This window comes from Eubalaena glacialis, chromosome 3 (assembly GCF_028564815.1).
Source record: "Eubalaena glacialis isolate mEubGla1 chromosome 3, mEubGla1.1.hap2.+ XY, whole genome shotgun sequence".
Classification (NCBI taxonomy): domain Eukaryota; kingdom Metazoa; phylum Chordata; class Mammalia; order Artiodactyla; family Balaenidae; genus Eubalaena; species Eubalaena glacialis.
The window spans coordinates 180,798,977-180,819,868 of NC_083718.1; the positions used below are offsets into that span (position 1 = coordinate 180,798,977).

Below are 20,892 nucleotides of genomic sequence, written 5' to 3' on the forward strand. Positions count from 1 at the left end.
CACATAATAGGTGCTTGGTGATGTTTTGATGGGCAGGAAAAAGCCGTAGGAAACAGAAAGATCTGGCTTTCAGCCCTAGTTTCTTTTTTTTTTTTTTAATTTTTATCAGAGTATAGTTGATTTACAATGTTGTGTTAGTTTCAGGTACACAGCGAAGTGAATCTGTTATACATATACATATATCCACTCTTTTAGATTCTTTTCCCATATAGGCCATTACGAAGTATTGAGTAGAGTTCCCTGTGCTATACAGTAGGTTCTTATTAATTATCTATTTTATATATAGCAGTGTGTATATGTTAATCCCAATCTTCCAATTTATCTCTCCCTCCCTTACCCCCTGGTAACCATAGTTTGTTTTCTACATCTGTGACTCTATTTCTGTTTTGTAGATAAGTCCATTTGTACCCTTTTTTTTAGATTCCACATATAAGCGATAGCATAGGATATTTGTCTTTCTCTGACTTACTTCACTCAGTATGACAATCTCTAGGTCCATCCATGTTGCTACAAATGGCATTATTTTGTTCTTTTTTATCAGTCCTAGTTTCTGGTACAGCCTAGCTTAGTGTGGCTTTGGACAAGTGAATTATTCTTTCTGAGCTGCAGTTTCCTCATCTGTAAAATGGGAATAATAATAATACCCACCTTTCCAAGTTGCAGAAAAGGTTATATGAATCACCTCAGGCATAGCAGGGGCTCCAGGAATGAGTTATTAAATGAAAGGAAAACAGTCACAAGGTTGGACTCGGGAGGAAAATATCTTTAGTCTCCATTAATGAAAGCCTGGCATCTTTAGGAATATACATTTTAAATTGTATAAATAATATGTAAATAAACTCTGCATTTGAAAAGAGTTAAACTCCAAGGAGAAGGCATGTGCTCCCTTTGGCCACCGCCCCTGCCTTTTTGGATGGCCACCTGGCAGGAGCCCAATCATCAGGGCAGTGTCCCTTGCTCTCCCCTGTCCAGGCCCCTGGAGCCTGACTCTGTTCACTCATGCCCTCCTGTGTCCCCCCCCAACAGGCGGGAGACCTTTGATTTCGACGATGACTGTGACAGCCTGACGTGGGAGGAGAACGAAGACACACTTCTGCTCTGGGAGGACTTCACCAACTGCAATCCGAGCATTGACCTGCAGGGCGAGGTGAGCCGGGCATGGCTTCTTAGAGGCTGGGAGGTAGGCACCGGGAGCACCTCTTTTCCACGATCCCGCATCCCCCACTCTTTCCCTGCAGCCCTCACTGCCCAGCTAAGTTGTCCCCTCTGTTCTGTTTCCCCAGCAAGACGAAAACCTGGGCAACTTGATCCATGAGACTGAATCCTTCTTCAAGACGAGAGACAAGGAGTACCAGGAGACCATAGGCCAGATCGAGGTGAGGCATTAGCTTGTTCACATCACCCGGTTGTGACCCCCGAGATTCATGGTGATTAGGTACCCGTGTGGACAGGGGCTGGGAGAGCGAGGAAGACACAGGATTGGAAGTCAGGAGATCTGCTGATTCCCTGCCTAGTGCTGGGCAAGTCACACCCCTCTTAGGGCCTCAGTCTCCTAATCTGTGAAATGGGGGTGGTGATCCATGTTTGCCCCAGAGAGGTTTTTTTTTAAGTTATTGACTGAGATGATGATCTCAAAATAATGAGAACTGACATTTGAGTGACATCAAATGACACTGGGCACTCAGCCCTTTAAAAATACACCCTCCCTGGTATCCGCATACCCTATGTACGTACCTAGAGGGACCTGGGTGCCTCCACACTATGCAGTAGGTACTGTGTGCCCCATTTTACAGAGGAGGAGATGAGGTTAAAAGAGACCAAGTGACTTGCCCAAGGCCGCCCAGCCAGGAAGCAGCCTGTAAGCCCAGTTCTCCCAGCTCTGGAGCCTGTGTGCTGGGCCACATCTATCAGTGAGAGTCACTGCTGTTGTCACGCTGGAGAAAGAGAAGGCCAGCTCCTTTCCTGGGGGATGTATCACTTGGTAGAGGAGAAGGGTCAGAAACACGAGAGACTTCAGGACTTTTCTAATCCAGTCCACATAAAGGACTGCAGGGACGCCGGACAGGGTGGAGTTGCTAGGGCTGCCCCGGTGGTTGCTAAGCAACCATTCACCTTCCAGCAGAAGTGGTTCTAGGGGCCCTGCACCAGTATATAGAGAGCAGAGAGCAGAGGGAGGGCCCTGAGGGCGTGGTGTCCTGGGGTGGCCCCGATGCTGCCACCACCACTGAGGACGGGAGGTTGCTGAGTGGCCTGCCATGAGGGGGGATGGCTTGGCCTCCCCTTTATGCCATGTTGGTTCCTCTCAGCTGGAGCTGGCCACGGCCAAGAGCGACATGAACCGACACTTGCATGAGTACATGGAGATGTGCAGCATGAAGCGGGGCCTGGACGTGCAGATGGAGACCTGCCGCCGGCTCATCAAAGGCTCCGCAGACAGGTACCCGGCCTTGTCCTCCCTGGCAATGCAGTGGTGGCATCCTTGGGGTGGGTGGCGGGATTTGTGGGGCTGCAACTTATAGCCTGGTGGTTTCACCTGCCCAGGCCTTTGGTCCATCCGTCCATCCACCTGTCTGTGCATCCGATGACTATTAGCCTCCTACTGTGTGCTAATGCCTTACACATCAATCTCACGTGACCGCTCACAACAACCCTGCCCCCATTGATTCAACAGCTACTGTCGAAGGCTTGCTCTGTGCAAAGCCATGGGGATACAGTGATGAGCAGAACATTCGCAGCCCCGGCCTTCCTGGAGCCCACGCCCCACTTCCTGCTGAGCTGGTGGGTGGAGGAGGTGGCCGGGGCTCATCTGTGTCCTTAGGAAGCCATTTTCCTTCCTTTCCCGTCTTCCAACCCAAGGCCATATGGGTCTGTCCCCGGGAGACTGACATGCATCAGGCCTCTTTTATTTGCTGGGGGACACCAGAACCAAGACAGAGCCCCTGCCCTCAAGGAACACGCAGCCTTTCGGGGAAGACAGACATGCTAATAATAAAATGAGATAATACACATAAAATGCTTGGCATGAAGCACAGATATATTAATTATAATTGTTTCTCTTATCATGACGATGTTCTTCCAGGCTGTTGTTTGGGCTGTAAGAGAGGGAGAGGCAGGGGGAAGTTGCGTGTGTGTGGCCCTGGGCTTATTAGCATGTCACCTTTAGCTCATTGATTCCCAGAAGCCACTGTTGTTATTTCCATTGTTTGGATGGAGGAGTGGCCCGTAGGCAGGGAAAATAGCTTGTGCCTGGCCCCCCAGCTCAGCAGTGATAAAGTGAGAATTCAAAACCAGTGCTATTAACCACTGTCCTGTGTGGCCTCCCTTTGGGCTCTGAGTTAATTGTCCAGACGTGTGTTAGGTGATGGGAGTGTAAAAACTGAGCTTGACCCGTGGTTTCTGCTCCCAAGGAGCTCTCAGCGCCAAGCAATTAGAGAGGCGGATGCAGGGCCTCCCAATAGGTCTCTATAGCCACGTTCAACTCCTGGGCTTTGAAGATTCTAAGGCACGTGGTGCAAGGGCGGGCCTCGGGGCAGGATCCCCCTCTGAGGCTAGGTTTTCCAGGAATGGCTGCTCCGTCTTTCCAGCTCTTTGAATCCCTTCAGAGGTCCTCAGGCTGCCCTCTGATGTCCCCCATTCTCTTGTGCCTTCCAGGAATTCACCGTCCCCTAGCTCCATGGCCAGCAGCGACTCAGGAAGTACAGACGAGATCCAGGATGAGTTTGAGCGGGAGGCGGATGTGGAGCCCATGGTCAGCTGATGACTGATGTCCCCCAGCCCGTGCCTGGTGGTCTTGGTGATGGGGCCTCTGCCCGCCTCTCCCCACGGGGCCAGGAAGTGGGGCTCCAGCCCTCGCCACGCAGACTTCCTATGCCCTCCCTTCTCTGGAGGCCCCAAGGGACCGCTGCTTCCTTCCTTCCTTCCGCCCACCACCAACCAGTGCCCCTTCTCCATCCACCCACCCAAGGAATGGTGCTGTCAATTTCTATTGTTCTCCACATTACAAATGCAGACTTCTGTCCGGACGATGCAGTGTTAACTGTGCCTTTTCCCTTAAGCTGAGCCACTTTGAGCTCCAAAGAATTATTCCTAGCAGGTGTTTTTATACAAAACTCTAAGGTGAGGGCGGGGTGGGGGGGGCCCCTGGCGTGGTACAATGCCGTTTTCTACCCTCCCACCTGCTCCTCTGATTGGCCATAAGCTCTGCCCTCCCTCCTCTGCTGGAGTTGGATTTGGGATGGCCCACCTCCCCCCAGGAAGGAGCTGTTTGCCTTTGCGAGCTTCCCAGGCCTGGGTGGGGGAATTCCTGAGGGTTTTTCACTTACTGAAAGAGAGAAAAGATGGAAGGAGGGAGGGAAGACAAATTTTTCTTTTCTTTCTGGATCGAGTGGCAAAGCAGAGGGACAAGGCACTGTGGGGGAAGGCGGAACCTCACTGTGTTTAAACTACTATGCAAAAAACAAAACAAAACAAAAAGCAGCTTGCCTTATACCATTGTGGAAGGTAGGCCCTCTCCTAGATCCCTGGTTTTCCCCTGGAGCTGGGAGGGAGGCAGAAGCTAGGGCGATCTCTCTCACAACCTCTGAGGGTGAGCACTGACTTGGGAGGGAGTTTGGTCAAGGTCGTTAGCGAGGCCTGGGCCCCGTAAGGCCCTCGGCCACCTGACTGCTTGCTTTCTTGGGACCTCTGTGGGTTGGGGTTGGGGAGCGGGTCTTTTATTGCCCTGATGACTTGATGTTTTTCCCAGCCAACAGTAAGGGGTTATAGATCTGTAATTTCTCTGTGAGAAAGTCTGGAGGGGGCCAGGCCTGGTATCTACCCCCTCCACCTCCGAGCTGGGTTGGTACCGCCCGCCGCCATCTTGGTTCTCCACTGTGCCGCAGTGGCCCACTCTTTTGCCACTGGCAGGCATTGGGAAGGGAAGGGGAGGGAGCCAGCGGGGGCTGCTGGCAGAGAGGAGGTGGTGAGAGTAGGAGCTCGAGTAAGAACCGTCCTTGTTCTGCTCATGGACATAAGCTCACCTTTTTCCATAATTCACTGATTGACCAGTTGGGGAGTTCAGCTGAGCCATATCTCCCCAGACTTGAGAGGGCCTGAGTCAAAGGGCACTGTGTGGCGGCCACCCCCAGATCTCAGCTTGGAGCCAGCAGAGCCAGCTTTGCTCGTTTTTTAAATTTCTTTTTGGACCCACTACTGTGGGTGTGATTGCTGATTTTTGTTTTGGTTGGCCCAGGAGCTCCCCCTGGAGGTCAGAGGAGCAAAATGTGCCCAAGGACCAGAGCTCCTTGCTACCCACTGCTTGTGTCTGCAGGCAGAGGGGGAAATCTGGCCTTGTGTAGATCAGGCCCCCTGTCTTTCCTCCCAGGGTACCAGTGATCTGTAAGGACCTCCTCTCTCTTCCGTTTTCCCCCACCTGTTTTGCAGTCTTAAAATCATTGTACATAATATTCATATTATATAAATATATATATATATATATGGAGAGAGAGGAGGTTGTTAGTGATTGTGTGTAATTTTATTTATCAGAACTTGGTGGCCTTTATTGTGAGTTTTTTCCTTTTTTGTTGTTGTTGTTGTGGAGGAACCTCCTGCTGTTTCCCTGTGAAAGTCTGGCTGAAAGTCTTCCATTCCCAGAATCTCTTATTAGCCAAATAGTCCCTTGTTGGGTACGTGGAGGGACGAGGTTTCAGAGGAGAGATCACCCTTTCCTCTCCTCCTCACTGACCCTTGTTCTCAAGGTTACAGGGTTCAAACATATCAGATTATTATTGTCGTTATTGTTATTGTTGTTTTAGTTTTAGTTTTATTTTAACCAAAGGTTATCAGAGCCAGTTGGGCTTGGACCTCAGCTGCTGAAAAGATTTTCCGTTTCTGGGAGGCCGGGAAACTGGCCGCCTCTCTGGCCTCCTCTGCCCAGGGTGAGGGAGGCATTGAATGCCGTGGACGGGTAGGCAGAGTGGAGGCCTGCCCCAGGTTTTTCCTCAAGGTGGTGGGAGGGTGACAGACCTATCTTTAGAGTTAAGACAGTTAGGCAACAATGTAAGTATTTGGGGGTAACTAAGGTTACCATGGTGATTGCTGTCCAATGGTATTATTTTTGCTTTCCCCCTTGGATACATAGGATATTTGTCTCTGGGGACTAGCGTACTCTGAATTTATCTGGGGAGTATGGAAATGGCAGGAGCCAGAGTCAGATGCTGGCCAGAAAGATCCGTCTTGCTGGTTTTCAATAGCTGTTCTCGCTGGGGAGCAAGGACTTGGGGCTGGTGGATGGGGGGACAGCAAGAGTGTTAATGACCTGCCTTCAGGGTGCGGTCCTGGTTTTGGCCTCGCTGCCTCCCTCCCCACCAAGTTCTTTTTTGAGTTAGTTGCCAGTGGGCCCCGCCTGTACCCTTGCCATGGGCCCACAGCTTGCCAAGAAAGACCCCAACGCTCGCTGGGGCAGCACCAGGTCCAGTTGGGATGAACTGGTCCATCCTTTGTAAAGATGTAAATACTGAATATTGGTTTTCTATTTCTCAGCCCAGTGTCATATTGACATTGGTATTTTAGAATTGGTCTCAGATGGGCTCTCCTGTGCTGCCCTCTCTCACTCTCCTATTTTGGGGGGTTTTATAAAAAGAGAGGATTGGGGAGGGACAGGGAGAATAGCTTCCTTTGGGCTCCCTGTTTGTGGAACACACACACACACACACACTTCTCTGAGACTCTGAACAGGGAAAAAAATGATAGGCAAGTAAACACATTTTGTTTTCTTGTGGCAGTATGTCTAGAGGTCTCTGACAGGCCTGTCCATCATGGACTTAGCTCTATGGATGTAGCTCAGATGACCTTTGGAGAATCAAACCACTTTGGCTTGGGATGGGGGAGAGGGTGTGGGGCAGGGGATCATGTAAGTTGTAACTTAAGCTAAATGTAATCTATTTATAAAGCAAGAGACTCTCATCTATTTTTATGAAAGGAAAGTTTTTTTTTTAAATCTAGGGTAGGCAGTTATGGTAGCCCAGCATTTTTCTGTGGACAGATGCATGTTGCTGCTGGATTTAATATAATCAGTACCCCTCACCTGTCTCCGCATCCTCACCACCTACTCATCCACACCCACGAGCGGCTTCAGCAGAGTGTAGGTCACCCCTCACCTCATTTCCTTGTCCCTTGATCCCCCAGCTCCTTGGTCCTTTGAAGGCCAGGGGGCTGGGCACTTGTGGGAGTGGGTGGGCAGTGGGGAATTCAGAATGGAGGTGGGTGGTGGGAGGGAAAGGGGGCACTAGGTAGGGGACAAGCTCTGCTTCAGAGGGTGGGCTCCGATTAGTTGCTTAAACTCTGGTCTGCCAAGATCCATTGCCAAGTCAGCTGTGTTTGGAGAGAGCTGAGAAGCAGTAGGGTGTGGGTGGCAATGGGCTGTTGGTTCACGGAGCCCACAGCTTTCTTGGGGCCTGGGCCTCAGTGGGTCCAAGGTTGTCAGGCAGCTGGAGCAGGAGTGCAAATGCCATGAGATGCCTACAGCCCAGCCCTGGCTGTGCCAACCCCAGGCCAAGGCCTGGGATGTAGTCCTTGCTGTGCTCTTCCAGGGACCTGGATGAGGAACTAGGGTGCTGGGAGCTTCCTGGGTCCTCCACCTTGAGACACTAAGCTCTGGTTCTAGAAGGGCACTCTCCTAGAGTGGGGAGTCTGGAAGCAGCCAGGTGGGTGTCGGTAAAGGCAGATTCTCTCTGGAAGGGAATTTTCCATGAGTGGAAGATTTCCAGGCTCAGGGTGGGCTGCGTGTTAGTCTCAGGCTAAATCCCTCACCATTCCCTCTGCCAAGCCCTCAAGGAGATGAGGCAAAGGCAACCCCACCCACAGACCCCTTCGTGGACATTTTAGCATCTACCTGATTTTTAGCTCCATCCAGGGAGACTTTCTATCCTGAAGTCCCATCCCACCCCACTGTTGCTGTTTGTCTGCCAGCTGGGTCTAGCGTCAAGGGGAAGGGGGGGTTTATATTCATTGAAAGACTACTGATCCTACCGGAAACCAACCTGTTTACTGTACTGTTGTAAATATCATGCCCTTTATATCCTGTATATTGGCTTCTTTTAAATAAAGTGAAATGTCTTAGAATTGATGGTGCCTTTTTTTTTTTAAATTAAGGATAAAAAAAATTAAGGATAAAGAGGTGATGGGGAGGGGCAAGAGGACGGTGGGCCACATAACCACTAAAATAATTAGCTGATTAGTGATCAAATAGGGAAATTTCACATCACCTGTTATATTTGCATCTCACAATAAAATCTTTGGAAGTAGTTAAAGCAGGAATTATTATACATATTTTACAGAAGGGGAAGAGAGCCAGAGAGATCACAAATTGAATAACTGGCATAGCCTGGTTTGGAGTTGAGGTCCTGTTAATCACATCGACCCCATTTCATAAACCTCCTCACAGTGCCCTTGAAAGGCTACCTCCTAGGCTCTGGATTTGACACTGGCCAATATTCTAGTTTCTTTCTGTTAATGGCTGAATTCAGGGAGACACTGACCTGTGTGAACTGGGCCCATGACTAGGGTTTTCTTCAAGGATGAAGAAAAACAGCCACTACCAATTCCAATTAACTTTTTACCATCTCTAAGACTTGTGCTTAATGTACAAATGGCTCTCCGAATCTGCAAGATTCTCATCCTTGGATAGGGAAGGCTGACTGTACTGTGCCATCTTATGTAAATGAATTTGGATGAATTCGTGGATTTGGTATCTGCGGGGGCTCCTGGAACCAGTGCCCCACCAAGACCGTGGGACGACTGTAGTTTCCTTTCCCACTCCCCACTCTGTTTAAATTCTCCAAAGTGCCTTAAAGAGTGTGCCCTCCTGGAGAAAGGAGTAGCATGAAATAATGAGGGCGTTCTAAGGTGGGTATTATTACCCCCACTTTACAGACTTGATAACTGAAGCCCAGGAAAAATTACGTATTTCGCCCTTGTCATAGGGAGAAACCATGATCAGCAACTGAACTCTGACTCCTAAGCAAGTTCTCGGTACACGCTGCTGGAGGAAATATAAACAGATATATTAGAAGAGAGCGTTAGAAAAGCTATAACAGTACTTTAGGAATCGAATGGGTCCCTAAGATTCCATCCTCTGGAAGACTTCAGAATCTGAGTTTTAAATAATGTTCACGTGTTCATCATGCAGAAAACTTCCCCGAAAATTCAAATTTTGGTGCCGGGCACAAAAATAAAGCACAGGAGCAACTGGTTCCGCGTCCATAGGCTTTGAAGGAAAGCCTGAGCATAGACTGGCTCCGGTTTTATCTTTTATTGATCGTAATCTGCAAAGAAGCAGGCTGATTTATCTAAGCGCTAGGCCTCAGGAAGCTGGGTGGCCCCGCGCCAGGCCGGGAGGTGGAGGGCGGCTGAGTCCCAACCAGGAGGCTAGAGCCAGGGGCAGCAGGCTCATTCCAGGGGCTGCAGCCCCCGAGGTGAGGTAGGGGGCTGGCCGCTATGCGGCCCTGCACAGTCGAATATTCTGGCAGCCACTGGCCAAGGACAGCGAGAGTGGTAGAGCTGGGACTCCAGCTGCACCTGACCGGCAGACCCGCTGTCCTTCAGCGCCGCCTCACACGTGTCCCATTCCCGCTCTCTTATTGGCTGCTTCAGCCCCTCTCTCCCGGCCTAAGAAGGCTGCTACATGACCGCCCCTCTGATTGGTCCAGGAGCTTCCATGTATCATTCTGATTGGTCGATGGAGCTCACTCCCTTTTGCCCTCGGCCCCCTTTGGAGGGCGACTGGGTCATACCATAAAGAGAGGAGGGGGAAGTGTGTACATTTCAAGGCTTCTCTTTTGGGCAATTTTGCCCTATGACACATAACGTCCTTTATCATGCCCTCAAAAGGGAATTATCTTATTAGCAGAAGGTAAATACAGAGGCGTTTCGGTTGAGCCTGGCTTGGAGGACGGCTGGGGTGACATGTTCCCCCCGCCAGCCGAGGTGGTGCGCTCAGGGCGGGGCAGCGCAGTAGAGCCGCTCCGGGGGCGAACGGTCCAGCGAACAGCAGTGCCGAAAGCTCAAGATGCTGCTGCTGCCGCTCGCGCTCCGCCGCGCCCTGCTGGCTCGCCCGTGGAGGGCTGCCGGGTGAGTGAGCACCGGGCCTGGGGAGGCCCCTTGCGGCGCCTGCTGGCCCGGGGTCCCGGGAGTCGCTGGGCGCTCCCTCGCCCCCGAGCCGGACTCCCTCCCTGCCATACCCTCGCCGGGTTTCCCAGGGTCTCCCCTCCGCCGGGGGTCACTTCCTCTGATGCCGCCCGACCCACACGCAGGCCTTCCTCCCATTGCTATCCCCCCGTCTCCCAAAGGTCTTCCTTCAGCTAGGGGGACCCCCTTCCCGAATCCTGCAGCAGGGTGGGGTGCCTCGGTGCCCTGTTGGCTCCCACGCTTAGAAAGTAGCCGCTTAATCACTCGTCCTTCTCCTGATACTGGATCTTCGAAATTTGCCCACCGCCGGAGTGCAGTGCCTTCCTCCCAGGGCACCTCTATTTTTAGCACACCCCGCTTCTCACCTCCCCACCCTCGGTCTCACATTCAGGACCCTCCCTGGGTCTTCCCTCTCTTCTGTCCACCGGCATTTCTGTTTCTCTCTTTTCTCCTTCCCCTTTTTTCAAGTTAAGTGTTGGGCAGAAAAAAGGACTCCTTTCTTCTGATAGGTGGAATAATAATACTTACGGAGTGCGTAGAACGTGCCAAACCTGTGCTACGCACTTGGGGTATGTGCCTTATTGTGATGATTAATAAATAAGTTGCTACATGTAAAGTGCATTGAACAGTGCCTGGCACATAGGCAGTGCCCAGTTGCTATTAATCATGACCATCATTATCACTCTTATTTAAACTTCTCCTGGGGGTAGCTGTTATTCCAAATTACAGATGAAGAAACCAAGGTGCAGTTTCAGAGTGGAGCTGCCCTGCAAACACAGATTTGCAAACCCCCGCACTGTGGAGTTGGGTTCCTGGACCCTTGCCCACTCAGCGACAAATGTTCTCAGAGCCCCTTTCTGCCTCTGGGCTTGGTGGAGAAGGTAGGTAGCACACAGATCCTGCCCCAGAGGGGCTCACAGTCTGGTGAGGCTGCACCCCTATGGACGCGTGTTTCTGTCCACCTCCCTTTCAGAGCTGGGCAGCTCCTGCCCCCAGTGTTTGCCTGACCTCTAGGACTCACCAGTTACGTCTCGCCTGCTGAGCTATGCCCTTTCTGAGTTAATCAGTGTTCTAAGGGATGGTGCAGGGGTGCCCTGGGCACGGATGAGTCCCAGCGCTGCTGTGTATTCTCTGGGGTGGGGGTGGGGGGATAGGGAAGAGGACATGGACAAGAAGGGCTCTTTTTCCAAACTGAGGATGGGGGCCACGCTCACTACACCCTCAGCGTGGTCCCATTTGCAGGCCTCTCCCTGCACTCTGAAACCATCCCTCTCAGACCCTAGATGGAAGCCACATAGATTCACCTGTTTACTGAGTACCTACCGTGTGCACGTGCTTTGCTAAACACTGCAGGGGGGGGAGTACCCAGGGGATTTACACGTGGATGGGAGCCTTCCAAGAGTTTTCAGTGTAACGGGGAAGAAAGCCTTAAACATTAGAAAAAAAAAACAACCCTCTAATATCTGGTAGAAAGAAATCCCTATTCTGAAAAAAAAAAATAAAAGCTCATAACAACAATAGTTATCAAGCAATCAAGTACCATAGGCCTGATTGTGCAGATAAGCCCTGTATTATTACCATTTTACAGATGGGAAACTTATCTGCCTGTTAAGACAAATGTGAGACTAAAATCGCAGTCAGTCTGACTCCAGACTCATGCTCTTAATTACAAAGCCTCCTGAGTGGAGAAAAAGCATTTTGCAATCAGAGAAAGCGTTTTGCAACCAGATCTGCCGGTTCAGGTTATTTCTTTGGATACAGCAGCTGCCCCGCTGCCCCAGACCGGGTTTCCAACCTCGGCAGTATTAACATTTGAGTCTGATAACCCTTTGCTGTGGGAGCTGTCCTATGCATTGCAGGATGTTTAGCAGCATCCCTGGCCTCCACCCACCAGATGCCATAGCATCCCCCAGTCGTGACAACAAAATAATGTCTCCAGACATTGCCAAATGTCACCTGGGGGGCAAAATCACTCCTAGTTGAGAGCCATGGTTCTAGGAGAACAGTTTTGGTGTTTGGTCACTTGTTCATTTAGTCGACAGATATTTAGAACAGTCCTGTGGCATGCCATGTCTGCATTTATGGAGAAACAGCTTTAGGACATTTTTAGTGATATCTCTCAGTGTCCTGTACGTGAAGCTCTAGTGCTGAGAAAAACCATCTCTTGGGGAACTGGCATGGGTGATGTTCTGTAGTGTTTCCCTTTCTGCCTGGAGTTCCAGGAATCTCAACCAATTTTTAAACATACTCTTGATTGTGCATTTTCTTTTTATTTAATTAGTAGGTGTCCATTGTACAAAGTACAGATAAAGCAAAAAAGGGTTACAAAAAATCGCCTGGCAGCTCACCACACAGAGGGAACCACTGCTGTCACTTTGATTACTAGCCTTTTAATATTCCAGGAATATATATGCTTTAGAAAAACAACATAAAAATGGGCTCCCCTGCAAATCCATTTTTGTAGCTTGCTTTTTCACTTGAGACTTCTCTACCATATTATGTGTCCCCAGGGCCTAGAACTGTGACTGCCACCTGGGAAGCCCTCAGCAAACATTTGGTGAATGAAAGAACGATTACGTGATTCCTTCCTTGCCAACAGAGATTTATCACAGCCAGTCTGGGAGACAATCACGACAAACACCTGGCCTTTACGGATGGCCCGGGGATGGTCACTACGGGCTATCATTTACCTTTTACGTGAATGATGTTACTTAGCTCCTCAGCAACCTATGCTGTGGGTGTTACTATACCCACTTCACGGATTAAACAGCTGAGGCCTGTGGAAGTTAAGGAAAACTTGTCCAAGGCCTTAAGCTGTAAACACCAGACCTCCCAATTGATTGCCTTTTGTCTCCTTTGGCCCTGACATGCCTGCCCTTTTCTCTGTTTCATTAACTTTGTCATGGGTGTCCTCTGCAAATTCTCTTTGGAAAGAGCCACAATACACATTTATATATAAATTTAATAAATAAAAGAACTAACCCAGGCTCATAGGAAGCTTACAATCAATGTTAATTTTTGTCCCTTACATACTCTTGTATCAGACCTCACTGGGTGCCGGGGTCCAGAGGTGACTCCAGTTTAGCCCCACCCCCCAGTGTCAGGGGGGCTTGCGGGCTGGAATTCCCCTGCAGAAATCCTGGTAACTTTGGACCCCTCTCAGCCCACCAGCCTGTCTAATTTTCCCAATTTCAAACCCCCCCAGTGCTTGTCCCAGCCTGCCCGCCCCTGGGATGGGCAGAGGCTGTGCTGGGCTGGGGCCTGGTACCTCCCACCATTCCCTGGACATACTCTGCCCTTTCACTCCTCCAAGCGGTGGCCAGGGCAGTGCCTCTTGCCTGGAATGTCCTCCCCTGGTGAACCCATGCTCACCCAGCACTTTGTGGCCTTGCCAAGGCAGCTCTCCTTTGGCCCTTCAGTGCCCTGTCTGTAAAATGGGAATAATCCTATTAACAGGCATGTAGCACAAGGATTAGAGATGATGTGACAAGTGGCTTGGTGGGGGCCTGGGACTCAGTGTGCGCTCTGTGAATAAATTGAACAAAAGAATAAGTAGAACCTACAATGATCATAATACTTGCTTCTAAAGGTGTCAAAATCCCCACTCAGGCAGCAGTCGGCACCAGCACACGGACCCTGGGGAACTTGGCTTCCGGTGCCCAGCACCTGGCTCGGCACACAGCAGGTGCTGAACAGTTGCTGTTGGAATGGCCCACAGGGCAGCCTGGGGTGGATCCTGGCTCTACCTCTTAGCAGCTGTGTGGCCCTGGGCAGGTTGCTTGACCTCTCTGTGCTGCCTCTTGTTCCCACGTGGAAAAGAAAGATAATAGTCGCTACCTTGTGGAATTGTCTTGGAGAGTAAACGAATTCATACGCGAAAACCACTTTGAAGAGTGGCCAGCACCTAGAAAACTTAATAAGTGTTGCTTCAAGCATTATTTTGATCCCCTCCCCCACTAGCAGGCATTGTTATGCAGTGAAAGCCCTGAGCTTCACTCCCCACCTCAGGGTGGCCTCTTTGCTCAGGTGGGAAGAGAGGAGGTGCCAGCTGGGCGGTGAGGAGGATGAACCTGTCCCAGTCAGCTGGCCAAAGGTGTCTGAGATGCTCCCCATGTTTCTGCCAAAGCGTGCCTCCCAGGTGAGGAAACCTGGGTTCAGATCCTGCACCGTCATTCCACCAGCTGTGACCATGAGCCCTTAATCTCTGAACCTCAGCTTCCTCGCTGTACAATAGAGGTAATAAGAGTTTGCAGGGTAATATATTTGTAGGGTGGATTCAATGAGGTCATCACTTCGCACTACGCCAGGCATTCCGTAAATGCTTCAGAAAAGTTCTTTGAACTGGGCTTCAGGCCCCTCCCTTCTGACCCTGCCCTGGGCTCTGTACTTTCTCTCAGCTCACCTCCATCACTGGTCCCTTATCTCAGTGATAAGGAGGATTGGTCTTACCAGGTCCCAGATAACAGCCGAAAAGCCCAGAAGCTGCTGAACGAAGCAAAGGCAATTTCCTTTCTAGTCCTCTCCTTGGCCTTGGCTGCCCTGACCCCAGCCGCTGGGGACCTGCATCCAGCAAAAGAACATTGGCCTGGGAGTCCCGTCCGTCCCGGGGGCCTGGTGTCCACTTGTGTGTTAATTGTTTTAAAGGTATTTCTCAGATGCTTACTGTGGTCTGGGCAGTGTGGGAGCACAGACAATCAGAGCTCTGTAATGAGGGTTGTCACCTGTGAGATGATCTGATAGGGGTCCCATCCAGGCAGGGCGAGGCTGGTATCCCCTGCAGAGGGAGATGGGGGTGGGGTGGAGTGGGGAGACCAGGGTGGCAGGATTGCAGCAGATGAGGTGGGAGGGGGTGGGGGGTGATGGGAAATGAGTCTGGAGGCCTCAGTAAGGATTCTGATTCTTTTCTTTTTTTGGCCGTGCCACGTGGCATGCGGGATCTTAGTTCCCGACCAGGGATTGAACCTGTGCCCCCTGCAGTGGAAGTGCGGGGTCCTAACCACGGGACCGCCAGGGAAGTCCCAGGATTCTGATTCTTTATTGTAGAAGAAATGGGAAGCCATTAAGTTATGAGCCGAGCACTTACCCTCCGTCTCTCTGTGTTGATCATGTTTTCATGTTAAGACTATGAAAACCAGTAGCTGCTACCTTTTAAGCTTCTGCCCTGGGTGGGACACAGGACTAAGTTTATTCCAGCAGTTTTGAGAGGAGCTTGGAGTCAGTGGAGCCAGAATGACTGTTGTAGTTGTCCAGGCAAAAGCTGATGATGCCTTGGACCAGGGTGGAAGTGGAGGGGCGGCCTGGGAGCTCAGCACCTGGCAGCTCAGCCCCTGGCAGCAGCCCCCTCAGTTTTCCCCTTTGTAAATTTCAGAGCTTGCAGGCTCTGTAAATTTCACCCGTTGCAGGCTATGTTTTGGTGTTGCAGCCTTTTTAGCTCAGATCCTGGTACCTGCCGAGGGTGGGGAGGGGCAGCTGGGGTCTCAGGCCCAGGCCGTGAAGTCCTCAGGTGAGCAGAAGGGGCACCCCGGGTTGTTAGGGGAAACTGAGTCAAATTCAGACTCTGCCTTATGCTTCTTTCCTGAAGCGGGAGGGCTGAGAGCTGCCCTAAGAAGGTTGGGTTGGATTCACCTCTGTGTCCCAGAGCCAGGCACCTGCCAGGTGTGATGAACACACGGTTTGGGTGAGCCGTTTGACCTCATCTGAGCTATCTCTGCATCCTTGCCATGTGGGATAGATAGTGCTGACTGACTGACTGAATGAATGAATGGGAATACAGTCCTGCCTAGAAGGGCCTCGCAGATCCTTGTAGAGGCCCCCAAGTCCTGCGAGTGGTTCACGCTGCCTTTCCCTGAGCCAGTGGAAGGGTGCTCATGTTATCCCAAAGGGCACATGAGCCAAAAAAAAAAAAAAAAAAAGTTTGTCAGGCATCCTTGGATTATTTTTGGCTCTAGTTGACTCAGGCTGATCTTTGAACTAGCCTCTGTTCCCTAAGCTATGTTCGGACTGATGGACAGTGGGGCCAGGGCCTGGAGACTTTCCAGGCAGAGAGAAAGCCAGAGGGGCATGTGATGCTGAGGTCACAGTGGACCTCTGCCCTGGGGAAGGTAGGGGGAGACCTGTAGGATTTCTGTTTCTGACGTTGCTTGGGAGGGAACAGGGAGAGGAGGGCTGGTAGCTGCTACCTTTTGAACTTCTGCCCTGGTGGGACACTGGGCTACGTTTATTCCAGCAGTGTTTGCTGAGCCCCCAGGCCAGCCCCTGATCCTCGGGGGTGTCTGGGAACCAGTTTGCCTTTGAAAACCTGGCCTGGTGGAGTAAACATTCTGGAAGACCTTTACAGTTTCTTAGGAAAACCTAAGAGCAGGAAGGGTGAGGAGAGGCAAGGCTTGTCATCCTTACAATGACCCTGTGAGGAACATGGTGTCACCCATTCTTCAGGTGAGGAAACAGAGGCCTGTGGAGTTTGTAATAATGTGCTGAGGTCTCAAGCAGGTGTGGGGGTCCGTCCGGGCTCTGTCTGCTTCCAGAGCCTTTGCTTTTCACACCCGCCAGGACATGGGGTCAAGAGAGGGCTTGGGCCGCCCCGCTTCTGGCTCCCAGCCCAGCACGCAGCGGCTCTCTCTTGGCTTGAAGAGGACCAGGTGATATGTGATTCACTGCTTTGTGGTGGTGTGCCGCTACTGAGGCCGAGAGAGAGGCATCTGGAACCTTCCAGATGGTAGAGGGTGGAGGAGTAGACGCCACCCTCCCCTTTCCTGCCGGGCTGTTGAGACCTGTGGCCACTGAAATTTTCTGGCCTCTCCATTCTTCCCCACCGCAGTAGGTGGAAGGGGGCCGTGTGGATTTTCAGTTTTTGGGCACACGTGTAGCTTTGCGTTATTATTTCTTCATATCTCCAGAATAACCCCAGGAGATGGGTGTCTCCGTGTTATACCGAGGAATCCAGCTGAAGGTCACACAGCTCCACAGAGGGCGAAGGAGCCTCACATTTCTTCCTCTGTTTGGGGAAGGGTGGGGCCTGAGGCTTGCTGGCTTCCTTGGGTGTGGTGGGTAGGGCTGGGGTGGACCTGGAGGGAGGAGCAGGAGAAAGCCCCAGGGCTCACTTTGCCCTCCTGGGCAACCGGCCCTGCTCCCTCCCCCATCCGTTCCCTCCCCTTCCACTGCACAGGCCCCTTTCTGCTCTTCCTGACTCAGGCTTCCTGCTCTGGGCCTTTCCCCTTGCTTGTCTCTCTGTCTGGAACGCTCTTCCCAGCTCTTCTCAGACCTCCTTCAGGTCTCTGGCAGAGGTCATCTCCTCCGAGAAGCCCTCCCTGACCACCCCCGCTGAAGCAGTCCTGCCCTTCCCGTTCCTCATTTTCCTATCCCCTTTGTCACCGCTGTGTTCCTTTCTTACCTTCGTCCCCCACTGGAGGTCAGCTGCATGCAACCACAGGCCTTGCTGTCTTGGTCACCGCTGTGTCTCCAGAGATGGAGCAGGTGCCCAGTAACCTTGTAGAATCAATGAAGGGCCCGCCCTCACGGCCCCCGCTTTTGTGTCCTTCCTCCTGGCCTCCCAGGCTGGGTCTTCGAGCCCCCAGACCCGGTCTCAGTGAGAAAGAAAAAAAAGTGCCCAGTACTCGTAGCCGTTCTGTTTGGATCTCTTGGGCATAAGCAACCTCGCAGAAACCCAGCCTCAGACAAGGTCACCGGAGGCCATGATGAAATGGACAGAACAGTCCCTCTTTTTAGTTTTGTCTAAGCACAGAGGTCACCATGCCACCCCCAAAGTACCAGGCATCCCCCCCCCTCGCCAAATGAGGAACTGCTACTCTTTCACCCCACCGTAGAATTGCCGAGCTTCCTGATCCAGAGCCAGCCCCAGCTTCCTTAACTCTCCCCAAATTACCCCTCTATAACCCAAATCCTATGACAGGTTCTTTCCAACACCTTCATCCCTGGAGGTCCTATGGTCCCCCAGGTGTGTGTCCTCCCTACCTCGGCGACCAGTTATCTGACTCGTCCACCCACAGGTGCTGCCCGTGGGGTGTTGACACCAGGGGGAGATAGATCTGGGTTTTTCTGGATTCAAATCCAGTTTCTCTTGATTTTGATCTTGACCTAGTCTTTTTACTTTTAGGATCAAAATTACCTTATTTCTATCACGGTGCCACTGGCGAGGCCCTTCGGATGCCACGATGACGTTATCAAATCTGATGTGCCCCCTGTGCCCTAGGTGGGCTTTGTCCTCATTATTTTCCTCATTTACAGATGGGGAAACTGAGGCCTGGAGGGGAAGTCCCACCACTGGGGTTCCTCCAGTTCTGGAATGACTGACTCTTGTTTTTTGTTTTGTTTTTGAAAAATTTTAAGGCTGTATTTACAACTCTTTTCATTTAAGTATATGTTATTTTGTTTATATGCCATTTTCACCAGTATTAAGACAATAGAATACTGTGTGGCTTATTTGGGATCACTTGTGAACAATAATTCTTCATTAACAAAAAAATTTTTAAATTGAAGTATAGTTGATTTACAATGTTGTGTTAATTTCTGCTGTACAGCAAAGTGATTCAGTTATACATATATATACATTCTTTTTTTAAATATTCTTTTCCATTATGGTTTATCACAGGATATTGAATGTAGTTCCCTGCGCTCTACAGTAGGACCTTGCTGTTGTTTATCTGTATATCCATACGGTAGCTCACATCTGCGAATCCCAACCTCCCACTACATCCCTCCCCCAACCCGCTCCCCCTTGGCAACCACAAGTCTGTTCTCTACGTCCATGAGTGGAATGACTGACTCTTACCCACCTGTCCTCCCACCTTGGGACCCCCAGACACATTAGGGGTGGAGGCCACTGGTGGGCACTAATCAGTGAGGTCATACAGATTCAGATTGAATGGGGTCTGCAGAACAAGGAGTTCTTGGAGCTCAGTACCCAGGAATCGGACCCCATACCCCAACAGCATCTCTCCCTGTGTCTGTAAACCGAGCTCAGAGCACTCCTCCAAGTTCACGGCCCACCTCTTGGCCCTTCTTGCCCACCCGGAGCTCAGCTCTTTGTGCCAGGGGAGTCTCAGCTGTTTCACATTCTGATGAGACTGAGCTCTGGAATGCTCTGACTCTCCTGCTTAGAGAAAGAAGTAACTCGGGTCTGTTTGGAAGAAAGTCTGCATTGTGGGGAAATAAAGGGAGAATAAGCCTTCTCTATGTGCAAAACACTAAGCCATGGTTTTGCACCTATGAATTTAAACTTCAGGCAACCAGGGACTTCTCTGGTGGTCCAGTGGTTAGGACTCTGCACTTCCATTGCAGGGGGCACAGGTTCGACCCCTGGTTGCAGAACTAAGATCCCATGATGTGACGTGCAGTGCGGCCGGGAAACAAAACAAAACAAAAGAAAACAAACTTCAGGCAACAATGTGAGTTTCTATGATTATTCTCACTTGATAGGTGGAGAAATAGGCTCGGAGGAGGCACGTCACATGCCCGAGGACACAAAGTGGCAGGATCTGGACTTGAACTTGGGTTTTGGATCCCAAGGCTGGTTCTCGTCCCCCAGTTCTGTAGTTGCCCTGGATTTCAAGATGCTGGGCCAACCTAGGACCCCCTGTCGGAGACAGAAGGGCTGGGGCTGGTGGTGGCCGCTGCTGACCTGTCCACCTCTGTTCCCCACCCTCGCTCCCCAGGCTGTGTTGGAAGCATGTCTCCTCCCTGAAGGTGGCCAACGAGCCCATCTTGGCATTCACGCAGGGCAGCCCTGAGCGAGATGCACTGCAGAAGGTAATGGGAGGGTGGGGGCCACCCAGTGGTGTAGGGCCTGGGCCAGAGATGGCCTTCAGCAGCCCCCATGATACCTCTCCGTGCCGACAGCCACCCACGCCCTCCTGCCTCTGCTCCCAGCCCCGGGAGGAAACTGGGAATCTGGGGAGAGCTGTGCATCTGGAGCGGGGTGGGGGACCTGGGAGCAGCAGGGTGGCAACCTGGGTCTCTTTGGGGTGCCAGGTCAGGGGTCATAAGTCCACAGATATTTTATGCTTAAACACATTCTCCCGGGAATTCCCTGGCAGTCCAGTGGTTAGGACTCCGCCTTCACTGCCGAGGGTGCAGGTTCAGTCCCTGGTCGGGGAACTAAGATCCCGCAAGCCGCAAAGCCACAAGATGCGGCCAAAAAAAAAAAAAAGAATTCTCCCCTTAATTTCCAGTGTTCTAAAATCGTGAGATTTCACATAAATTTCAGACACAGGTTTTTAAATCTTTTCGCTAATGGGAAGACCTGGCAACACTGGCCTTACATTCCTGCAGGACAGGAAGTGACAGTGTGGGAGCTGAGTCTGCCCCCGCCCCTGGGGAGGAAGCACAGCGGCTCTGACCACAGACCCCGCCCGGCCCCCTCCTCATTTCTGTTCCTTCCTGGCCGTCCACGTTGGCAGACTCTGCATCGGGGTTTTAGGCAGGAAGTAGAGGGGAAGGAAGTGCTCATCTGACCTCTCGTCCTCTCCCCAGGCCTTGAAGGAGCTGAAGGGCCGGACGGAAGCCGTCCCGTGCGTGGTGGGGGACGAGGAGGTGTGGACTTCGGACGTGCAGTACCAGGTGTCGGTAGGTCCAGTGGGCGGGCAGGGCTCAGCCTCTCCCCTGAATCTGGGGTCTGTCTCTCGGGCAGCACATAAGCATGCAACATGGGGTCTCTGCCTCCCAAAGGACTTAGAGTCCCTGCAAGATTTTGAATTCTGTGCACCGGTATAA

General features: G+C 51.4%; 2 protein-coding genes across 3 annotated transcripts in view; both read left to right on the forward strand.

Annotated features, from left to right (window-relative positions):
• The window catches only part of IFFO2 (intermediate filament family orphan 2), a 48,571-nt gene extending 41,342 nt beyond the window's left edge, over positions 1-7,229 (forward strand). For both annotated transcript variants that reach the window (XM_061184851.1, XM_061184852.1), the window contains 4 exons: positions 1,027-1,147; positions 1,284-1,376; positions 2,307-2,437; positions 3,652-7,229. In XM_061184851.1, coding sequence (XP_061040834.1) covers positions 1,027-1,147; positions 1,284-1,376; positions 2,307-2,437; positions 3,652-3,757 — 451 coding nt within the window. In that variant the 3' untranslated portion in view covers positions 3,758-7,229. The remainder of the gene's footprint in view (positions 1-1,026; positions 1,148-1,283; positions 1,377-2,306; positions 2,438-3,651) is intronic.
• A 2,783-nt stretch (positions 7,230-10,012) lies between these two features.
• ALDH4A1 (aldehyde dehydrogenase 4 family member A1) overlaps positions 10,013-20,892 on the forward strand; it is a 31,283-nt gene continuing 20,403 nt past the window's right edge. Inside the window, exons 1-3 of the mRNA XM_061184853.1 lie at positions 10,013-10,107; positions 19,836-19,929; positions 20,653-20,745. Coding sequence (XP_061040836.1) covers positions 10,046-10,107; positions 19,836-19,929; positions 20,653-20,745 — 249 coding nt within the window. The 5' untranslated portion in view covers positions 10,013-10,045. The remainder of the gene's footprint in view (positions 10,108-19,835; positions 19,930-20,652; positions 20,746-20,892) is intronic.